This window comes from Mandrillus leucophaeus, unplaced genomic scaffold, assembly GCF_000951045.1.
Source record: "Mandrillus leucophaeus isolate KB7577 unplaced genomic scaffold, Mleu.le_1.0 Scaffold971, whole genome shotgun sequence".
NCBI lineage: Eukaryota > Metazoa > Chordata > Mammalia > Primates > Cercopithecidae > Mandrillus > Mandrillus leucophaeus.
In genome coordinates this window covers 109,718-120,955 of record NW_012110597.1, presented here as the reverse complement: position 1 = coordinate 120,955, position 11,238 = coordinate 109,718, and the positions used below count along the sequence as shown (strand labels likewise).

At 34.4% G+C, this 11,238-nt stretch overlaps 1 protein-coding gene across 3 annotated transcripts in view; it reads right to left on the bottom strand.

The window, feature by feature from the left end:
- Positions 1 to 11,238, bottom strand: part of LOC105532606 (chromosome unknown open reading frame, human C3orf58) — a 28,517-nt gene extending 17,279 nt beyond the window's left edge. The window contains exon 1 of one of the 3 annotated variants that reach the window (XM_011970779.1): positions 10,788 to 11,238. In XM_011970779.1, the coding sequence (XP_011826169.1) occupies positions 10,788 to 10,817 (30 nt within the window). In that variant the 5' untranslated portion in view covers positions 10,818 to 11,238. Of the gene's footprint in view, positions 1 to 10,644; positions 10,741 to 10,787 lie in introns of those variants that run through there. The other 2 variants (XM_011970778.1, XM_011970780.1) reach the window with 2 other exon arrangements.

Sequence of the window (11,238 nt, the reverse complement as noted above, 5' to 3'; positions counted from 1 at the left end):
TTTTGTTTTGTTTTTTTGGCTTTCCATTTGTTTGGTAAATGTTTCTCCACCCCTTTATTTCGGGCCTGTGTGTGTCTTTGCATGTGAGATGGTTCTCCTGAATATAGCACACTGGTGAGTTCTAACTCTATCCCATTTGCCAGTCTGTGTCTTTTAATTGGGGCATTTACACAATGTACATATAAGATTAATATTGTTATGTGTGAATTTGATCCTATCATTATGATGCTAGCTAGTTATTTTGCCCGTTAATTGAAGCTGTTTCTTCACAGTGTCAATTATCTTTACAATTTGGTATGTTTTTGCAATGGCTCATACTGGTATTTCCTTTCTATATTTAGTGCTTCCTTCAGGAGCTCTTGTAAGGCAGGCCTGGTAGTGACAAAATCTCTCAGCATTTGCTTGTCTGGAAAGGATTTTATTTCTCCTTTGCTTATGAAGCTTACTTTGGCTGGATATGAAATTCTGGGTTGAAAATTCTTTTCTTTAAGAATGTGGAATATTGGCCCCCACTCTCTTCTGGCTTATAGGCTTTCTGCAGAGAGATCTGCTGTTAGTCTGACGGGCTTCCCTTTGTGGGTAACCTGACCTTTCTCTATTTAAAATTTTTTAATAACAATTCCAGACATTCATCAAGAGATATGCTTATTTTCATGCACCTACTAAACACCTACAAAAATGGCATCTACAAATAATGAACCCCCTTCCAAATAGAGTGAAGAATCACTAAATTAGAGAAACATCTTTACTGAGCTCTAGTAATTTCTAATTCATAATGAAATATATAGACTAGTCACTAAACCTTTAAAACCACTGATGCTATAAGAAATGTAGACAGCATCCACAAGCACTAAAAGTGCAAGAAATTTAAAAACTGGAAACATGTACACACATAAACACAGTATTTTAACTGGCTTTTTATTTATTACTGATAAGCATAAAACAAATTCCAAATGCTGAAATAACCTATAATCTACCAAGATCAAAATCAAGTATTTTATGTGATCAATAAAAAAAAAATGTAAAATCAAAGAAATTTAGAGTTTAATAGTACCTCAATTGTAAATCCCATTCAATCTTATTAGCACAGTGTTAAATGATTTACCTAAAGTCACACAGGTAAGTAAGAAGCAAATTTAGGTCAAGCTATAATTACCTTTGCAAGAGTCAAAATGGATTCAAAAGATAGATTAATACAACCCCCCTCAAGCCAATATCCTTCTGTTGAAGTTAAACTTTATTAGTTTGGGGTGGCTTTTTTTGGGTTTTTTGTTTCTATTTTTGTTTTTGCTTATTTACCATCTGTTTAAGAATTTTTCAGATTTTATAAAGGTAACAGGTTATATATTACATAGCAGCATTCCAGAAGCCATTATGCTGGAAAAATAATGTAAGATTGATTATTTACCCTAAGTGATCTCCACCTAGGCTGAGACCTAAAGGAAGAGTTTAATATTAAGCAGACTGGAGATGGGGCAGTTTAGGCACATGAAAATCTTCTCAGAAATGAATAAAAGACCAAAGCAGCTGCAGTGAAATGAATGGAGAAATGACTTGAGGTAATGGAATCTGGAAAGTGAAGCAAGGACCAGATCATGTTGGGACTTACAGAATCAAACAGAAATCTTCAACACAGGCTTTACAGCGTGGTCTATATGTATGTCATGCAAAAACAAACACACGTCAAAATCTTAATGTTCAAGATTATCTTACATACTGAAATCAAATAGTATGCTGTGGTATATTTATTCCAAAAAACAAGTCTTTAAAATATCACAATAATACCCTTTGATCAATATTCATCATCCTGCCAGGTTAATAAGGCCATTTCACTCTATCATGTTATAATACAGTCATGAAAAAGGTAGACATGGAATATATGAGTAAAGATACATAAACGAATACATTTTGGTTTTATTTATTTACTTACAAACAATAAATGACATAAGACTAATAGATTAAAAGAGTCTACTTAAAAGTGCTTGCATTCTTTTTTCTCCTACATGACCAAAAACATTATATACTAAATTTAAAAGATCAAAATTCCTTTTATACAATATAAAATATTTTATAATACTTCATTACCTCGTAAGATTCCACTAAAAGGAACATAGCTTTGCAGTTGGCCTTAAGAGAGAAAACAAATACAGACCAAGAGATGTGTTACCATGCAAGACTGATTTTTGTTAAAGTTGAAAGTTCTTAGTATAAATAAACTAACTTCAAAAAAAACTATTAATAAAACATACAATCTAAAATGTGAATATCGATTTTCTACATAACTGGCATTTCTACAAAAAAATTAAAAAGTTTAAGCTTGAAAATACTCTTACAAAGTATATGTCATCAAAAGGATAGAAAATGTTTAAAGGGGCCAGGCACGGTGGCTCACACCTGTAATCCCAGCACTTTAGGAGGCCGAAGAGGGCAGATCACCTGAGATCAGGTGTTCAAGACCAGCCTGGCCAACACAGTGAAACTCATCTCTACTAAAAATACAAAAATTAGCCAGGCGTGGTGGTGTGCACCTGTAATCCCAGCGGCTGAGGCAGGAATTGCTTGAACCCGGGAGGGAGAGGTTACAGTGAACTGAGACCATGCTACTGCACTCCGGCCTGGGTGACAAAGAGAGACACCGTCAAAAGACAGACAGACAGAAAAGAAAGAAAGAGCTAACTTAAGTTTTAAAATTATTTTTTAAAGCCCAAATTTGAATGAAATCACATTGTAGTAACACACATGTTGTAACAGCTGTTCATAAAGATTAGTCAACTGTACTGGTGACAGACTAATGTGTTCACAGTTTGGTGAACTGTCTGGAGGGGAGATATAGTAAAATTACTGGGATGATTTAATGGTTACTGAATTTTTGTTAAAATTTCTCTAAGATCTTAGCTTCTTAATTTATACTGCTAAATAGCAGCCAAAATCCATGGCAAATACTGTAGAAGCTTAACAATTTCAAGATTTTAAAGTCCTAGCATATGTCCCATTTATTTCATGAAATAATTTTCTGAATGCCATTTTCCACCCACCTCAAATTCCAACAATATTAAGCAATGCCTTGGAAATAGTAAAGTTGTGTTATTTTACTGAATATCATGTCCAACAGCTGTATCTAAAATTGGAAACTGATGTCAAAACACATTTTTAAAAAACTAAATTTAACAGAAATACATTATCTTTTAGAATCAATTGCTTAAGAAATGCTGCCCCCATCAAAAAAAAAAAATCACTTGTTCACAGGTTTTAAAAATGTGTAAGTTTACTAGTGTCAACTGACCCTTACTGTGTCCCAAGGGTGTACAGATCAGTTCCTGGTGCTATTGACCAATTCCACATAATTACTGTCAGATCTTTTCACTTCAGAGTTAAACCTCAAAAAAAGCATTAAAGAAAAAATACAAAGACGACACTGAAGCATCATACTTACTTCAGATTACAAATATTTTAAGATTCTGTCTGAGTCTAAGTTCCAGACTTAACCTGTTTTTTTGTACTACCATTTACAAATGTACTAAATAGAATTATTAAACTATAATAATGATTTAGAGAAAAAAAAGAAACTATTTGCTTTTTATTTCTTAATCCTTATCTAAACCCACTTTCCTAACATATTCATTCTATTCAGTATACTTCATATGAGACAAATCCTTAACCCCCTTTTAAACTGCTATTCTTAAAAAATTATAGCCTGAATAGGTACATATGATGTATGTATATGTAAGGACGGTGACATTTCAATGTCTGCAATAAGAAAAGTAGGATTTTTACATTTCTAAGACAGATATCAGCATAATGTACTAAAGAACTTTTAACTATTATAGCTGACTAAAAATGGAATAAGCTGATTTTCAAAGACATAATACACTGTAAAAAGCTTTACAGCTGAAAACATTTAACACATATTACTTGAATAATCCTTTCTCCTTTAATCTTTAAAACAATCCTGTTAGGTAAGTATTAACAACCCCATTTTACTGGTGAAAAAAACTTAGAATCTGAAACATTAAGTGACTTGCTCAATACCATCCAACAACTTTGTGGTAATACAGAATGTGAACCGGATGCTCTATCAATACTGTCTCCTCCACCCTTCCTCCCACTCTCCACCTCCATCTATTGGCAAAATCTCTGAAACATTCCCTGGTACCATTCCTATCAATATACAATGAGATGTCCCTCCATGAGTCATGTGACAGTGTATATATACACCTTTTGTATAGGGCTTATTACATTACATGGATTGTATATTAATTAGTCACTTGTGTACCTACCTTCTACATAGTAAGCTACTTGTTTCCTAGGGCCGTTTTTCCATCTTTTCAATCCAAATGCCTTGTCACAGATTGTAAAATGAACAGACAAATTCAGTTCTTTTGGTTATAAATTCAAAGAGTTCCCAAGAATTTCACAGACAACTTCCTATCACCTTATACTAACCTCACCTTACACTAATAATTTTCAGTCATTTTACGATCATTTACTAAAGTTCATCAAGTGTATTAGAAAAATGCAAGATTTAAATTATAAGGCCATGATTTAACGTATAGGTAATGAGTGAAAGTGAAGAAAGAAAAAGTCAGCATTCTGTGAAGAGTCAGCAGCAATGACAGAAAAATAGGAAGTAAGCCAGAGACCACAAACCAGAAAAACAGAATAAAAACCAGTTTGACAATCCCCTGGGAAGCTGGACACCCATGTCCAGAAGACCTATAAAAACAAGCTTTCTATTTCCCAACATGTGTGAAGAATATGTGCTAACCTATGCAATGGAAATATAAAGAATAGTTCAAAGACTAGACAAAAGTATATAAAGAACAAAATTCAGAATGGTCAAAAGATATGGATACGTCCAGAAACTAGACCAGGATGCCAAATGACTTTGCTCTAGGTGTACAGATCAGTTCCTGGCGCTATTGACCAATTCCACATAATTACTGTCAGATCTTTTCACTTCAGAGTTAAACCTCAAAAAAAGCATTAAAGAAAAAATACAAAGAAGACACTGAAGCATCATACTTACTTCAGATTACAAATATTTTAAGATTCTGTCTGAGTCTAAGTTCCAGACTTAACCTGTTTTTTTGTACTACCATTTACAAATGTACTAAATAGAATTATTAAACTATAATAATGATTTAGAGAAAAAAAAGAAACTATTTGCTTTTTATTTCTTAATCCTTATCTAAACCCACTTTCCTAACATATTCATTCTATTCAGTATACTTCATATGAGACAAATCCTTAACCCCCTTTTAAACTGCTATTCTTAAAAAATTATAGCCTGAATAGGTACATATGATGTATGTATATGTAAGGGCGGTGACATTTCAATGTCTGCAATAAGAAAAGTAGGATTTTTACATTTCTAAGACAGATATCAGCATAATGTACTAAAGAACTTTTAACTATTATAGCTGACTAAAAATGGAATAAGCTGATTTTCAAAGACATAATACACTGTAAAAAGCTTTACAGCTGAAAACATTTAACACATATTACTTGAATAATCCTTTCTCCTTTAATCTTTAAAACAATCCTGTTAGGTAAGTATTAACAACCCCATTTTACTGGTGAAAAAAACTTAGAATCTGAAACATTAAGTGACTTGCTCAATACCATCCAACAACTTTGTGGTAATACAGAATGTGAACCGGATGCTCTATCAATACTGTCTCCTCCACCCTTCCTCCCACTCTCCACCTCCATCTATTGGCAAAATCTCTGAAACATTCCCTGGTACCATTCCTATCAATATACAATGAGATGTCCCTCCATGAGTCATGTGACAGTGTATATATACACCTTTTGTATAGGGCTTATTACATTACATGGATTGTATATTAATTAGTCACTTGTGTACCTACCTTCTACATAGTAAGCTACTTGTTTCCTACGGCCGTTTTTCCATCTTTTCAATCCAAATGCCTTGTCACAGATTGTAAAATGAACAGACAAATTCAGTTCTTTTGGTTATAAATTCAAAGAGTTCCCAAGAAATTCACAGACAACTTCCTATCACCTTATACTAACCTCACCTTACACTAATAATTTTCAGTCATTTTACGATCATTTACTAAAGTTCATCAAGTGTATTAGAAAAATGCAAGATTTAAATTATAAGGCCATGATTTAACGTATAGGTAATGAGTGAAAGTGAAGAAAGAAAAAGTCAGCATTCTGTGAAGAGTCAGCAGCAATGACAGAAAAATAGGAAGTAAGCCAGAGACCACAAACCAGAAAAACAGAATAAAAACCAGTTTGACAATCCCCTGGGAAGCTGGACACCCATGTCCAGAAGACCTATAAAAACAAGCTTTCTATTTCCCAACATGTGTGAAGAATATGTGCTAACCTATGCAATGGAAATATAAAGAATAGTTCAAAGACTAGACAAAAGTATATAAAGAACAAAATTCAGAATGGTCAAAAGATATGGATACGTCCAGAAACTAGACCAGGATGCCAAATGACTTTGCTCTACTGATTCGGAAGTGATGCTTTCTTAAGAGTGATTGTCCGTTTCTAGGGTCTTTGTAAAATAAAAGTCCCCACCCCTTTTTTGGACTTGAGGTACACAGAATTGTTTTATTATTTTTGTTTATCTTGAACAGCAATCAAAAGTGTAGTATCAATGGACTCTCAGATGAAAAGCCACAAAAAGTCCATAAACTTACAAAATTCATTAGATTAAAAACTGCTCTACTAGGAACCATCTCCAATGTGTTTTGAAGCCGAAATCTAGGAAGACAGTAACTAAAGAAACAGCCAGTGAGGGAGAAGTAGGTGGTTCCTTAAGCTGTTGTTTGAAAAGAAAAGATCTTGCACACTATTGCCTCACAAGATCCTTAGCTACCCTTAACTCCACATATTTCCCCTTAAAGGAAGGTTTTGGTTTTGGTTTTGTTTTAATCTGATTTCATGTGTGTAGGGGGTGAGAAAAAAGGCTTGAAAGACAGCATCCAACTCCCAATCCCCTTTCAGAAGAGCTTAATTAAACCCACTCGTTAAAGTCAAGTTCAAAAGAAAATAACAACAAAAAAACCCCCCAAATTTCTCAAGTCAAGAGTTTGGAAGCCCCAGAATGTTGGGGCTGAAAGGAGCTAATCCAATAGCTTCATTCTATAAAGAGGAGAGTGAGTCCAACAGTAAAAATCTATCAACTTTTCTAAAGTACCATTAGCTAAATAATCTATTTGTTTACTTCAAAAACTCTATTTTTACCAGTGAACTTAAAAAAATATGTTGTTCCCTATATAAATTACTTTTAAGGGCAAAAACATTCATTGGAGGTTTTCTACAAAAAAAAAAAATAAAGTAAAAATGGACAAAAATCAGTATAACTAAAGTATGGTTGATATTCAAAATCACTGTTATTTTTAAGGTGATCCATACCCCACATGAGCTTCAAAACAGCTGATCAAATGCACCAGGCAGTTACAATTACCTTTATTTAATATCTAACATTTATGGAATGCTTACAATTTGTCAGATACTACGTGAAGTATTTTGCATGTATTACAGCATTTACAAGAACAGAAAAACAAGCTTAAAAGCCATAGCTTAATGATAGTCACATACTATAAAAATAAAGTAAATCCTACTAAAATTATGATTCAGAAAATGTAAGGCAAATGAAGTTCCACAAATAGTAAAACTCCCAGCTCTTCCCCCTAAACAAAGAACTTTCTCCATTTCCTACAAACAAGACCATCTTCACTACATCCAGGTTATAAAGTCAGAGACTGTCTGAACTTCAAGAAATCCAGACAGCATTTCTCTTTCTCTCTTTCTGTAAGTTCAATAGGTGAAATACAAATACTGATAGAAAAGTTATCAACCATAACTTGTCGTCTTGCCAATTACTTCAATAACTCAATTTTTGAATATTCCAAGACTCCTATTTACACAATATAAAAATCAACATAGTTCCTCTCCTCCATTTTTCTCCACAGGATTACAGTATACTTGGCACTAAAATACACCTCTTAGTAAAGTAAAAATGTGAAGACGAAAAGAGAGTATTAGAACAGAAGATAAAGGTACTACTAGCATTCTCTTGTTGCTTGATGTTTATAAACATTTTTTTGAAGACAATAATTCTATGGGTAAACTGTTGTGAACTAGTGAAACTATCCAACAATAGGAAGAAAGCCGTACTCTCAAGCCATTTCATATAGGGAAATTTATATTACAAATCTATACAGCCTTACATAGATAAGGTATGTGTGTACACATTTTACAGACACTTAGTATCTTTCACCTCTCCTTTCAAGGTATAATAGCAACTTCAAATTTTACTGTTTTTTTTCAAATCAGAAGAGGTGAGTTTAATGGATTAAATTCATAAGTATTTTTCAGTTCTTAACCACCTTATCAAAAGAAATTTTTACATGCTTATTCTGACGCATTCTTAATACACTGGAAGTTTTGTTAAGAATACTTTGATGAAGTCAGTTGGAAGACTTTTTTTCCCCTAAAGTTGTTAATTTCTGGACAATGTAAGAAAAATCTAGTTTGTCACCAGCTGTCCAAAAATTCGACAAGTAGCTCCCTCTCCTGGAGGAAAAAAGTGAGTTCCTCTTAAAGCTGTAAAACATTTGTACTCTTAAAAAAAATTTTTTTTAATACATGAAGTAATAAACAGCCAAATCTGAGTTTTTCTATAAGTATCAATTAATATCCCAATATTACTGTAAACAGCTATAAACAGTTTTATAGAAACCTGTATAAATACTAAAAATGTAGTTTTCTAGCTAACAAAGGTAATGAACATCATAATTTGACTTACTGTACAGCAACCTTTGTACTTGACCACAGAATGTTGAGATACCTTCCATTTTGGTGGTTTTATACAATCATCAGTCCTCAAGTATATTGATCAGACTTGTAAATTCACTAGCTTTTACCAAAGATCAAGTGATTCTACAAAGAAAGTGGCAGCTCTACGAAGACTTTTACTTAAAAATATCTTCTTCCTCTACTTGCTTGTTAATCCAGTTTTAAAAAAATAACATGCCTATATGACTGGTTGGTACTAAAGACCCCTAAATTATACTACACCACACGTAATTAGCTATAATTATAATACATATATTAGTATTAGTACTATTGCCGGGAACTGGGTTGTGCAAATTTAAAATGTAATTTACAAATCTCACACTCTAAAATGTTGAGACATGTTTCATCACATACCAAAAACAAATTGTTATCCTATGGCCCATCTATTTACCCACTCAGAGCAATTGTGCCATTATGTGTCATATATAAGAAAATAATTGTGCATTTTCAAAAAAGGCTGTTTCATCACTAAAGATGAGAAGAGATAAAGAGTACGTTTGAGGGAAAAGTTAAAAAGAAAACAAGATAACAGCACACTTTATCTCAACTACAAAGTAAACTGAGAATGCCATAAGTTCAAACTTAAAAAAATATAAAACCTTCCTGCACAAAGCACAAATTTACCTTAGCGTAAAATCAGATGCCAAAGTTTCTCAAATTCAATGCTATGACTACACTTACAAAGAACTGGCTACACAATGTTCTTAAAATATCAATTCTACTATTAGTTGTTACTAGTACACCACTATTCAAAATTACCTAATAAAAAAATCTTTCAGTAGGGACGCCAGCATTTTAAGTATAGTAAATGTATATTACACTAACATAGCTCCTTGCTAAATTTTTGGGTCTCAGAGAATTTGTCCGGGTATCCACTTCAGCAAATTGCTAACACAATCTCCAGGAACCAACCTTGTTAATATAAACAAGGCTTTTTTTCTTTTTTTAAAGATAGCTTAATGAGAAACTTCAGTTCAAGTGTATGTACATCACAGATATAGGCTAAACCTTTAGAGACTGACTAGTTTGGGAACTACTGAATAAAGAAAATTTCATGGAAAGTTTAACCAGTTTTATGCATCCATTCAGTTAGGAGATACAGCAGTATTTAAAATACACTCTGACTTTAAAATTAACCCAATACACATAGCCTCTGATGTACTGAAATTTATTAAGACCCACACTAAAGTTTCATTTGAGGCAAAATATTTGTTTTACATTATTTGGCTGAACTAATCAAACGAAGCTGGTTTCTTTTGGCTAAAATGGATAGTGTGGAGCTTGAGAAAAGAAAGTAATATAAATAAATCTGCACTTTCCTATTCATGCATTTTAGATTAAAAAAAAAAAACAACAACAACAAAAAAAACACCCTGTACAAACCCTCCAGCCCTCAGTGACATTCTTAAAAACCCAGAAAGAATGTGAAGTATACCAAAATTACTTGTGAACTTTAAATCATTTTTTTCTCTTGCCATGGAAAGGAGCACGGTAACTTTTCCTGTAGACAGCAAGAGAAACCACAACCCCACAGCTGTAATCACTGTTCAAGGACACCGCACTGAAGCCGGGTGGGAATGTGCAGAAACAAGTAAATACTCCGAAAGTAAACAGTGTTTTTGTTTTTTGTTCTCTTTTTGATGTCACCAGTAAAGAGATTCCATCCTACTCCCCTAAAAGACACATTACTTTTCAGAATAAAATCAGACGAAAGCAAATAACGCAATTGGCGAAAGGCAAGAATCTCCTCCCCTGATACTCGCTCTGGCCTACTATTTCATCTCCCTTCAATTAGATTACCAGATGAATAGGGCAGGTCACAGGATCAGGATGAAAATGTCCTTCTGGCCTTAAGCCCTCCCAGCCAAGTCCGACGCTGCCTTACTTTTCCTGTTTCTCTGATTCTAATCCCACCCAAAGCTCGGCTCACGGATTAACCCCACCCCGGCCACTGTCCCATTCTCCGACTTCATCCTCCCCAACTTGTCCCCGAATTAGCTATCCAAATGACTGCCAGGTAAATGAGGGAAAACAAAGACTCTGAAACCGAAGTTAGGCCAGCCACCAGCGCCAGAAAAGAAGAGCGAACGCGGTGTAAAACACTTCAGAAGAACTAAGAAAGGGTCCAAGGGCTCGTGAACAGCCTGCGCCGCGGACCTGCAAGCCCCGGCAGATAAAAGCAGAAAGGCAGGGAAGCGAGCGGAAGGAAACTCGCAGCAGAGACATTTTGGGGAGCGTTAAGAGACGCACTCCCTCTGGCGTTGAAGGATCCGCAGTCAAATCCGAAATGCGCCCGAATCTAGGTGACAAGAGCATACTCTCCATCAGCCGGGTCGCCCTCGGCCTCCCTACACAGCCCCGGGGCTCCCCCGGAGCCGCCCCTTCCCAAGCCTG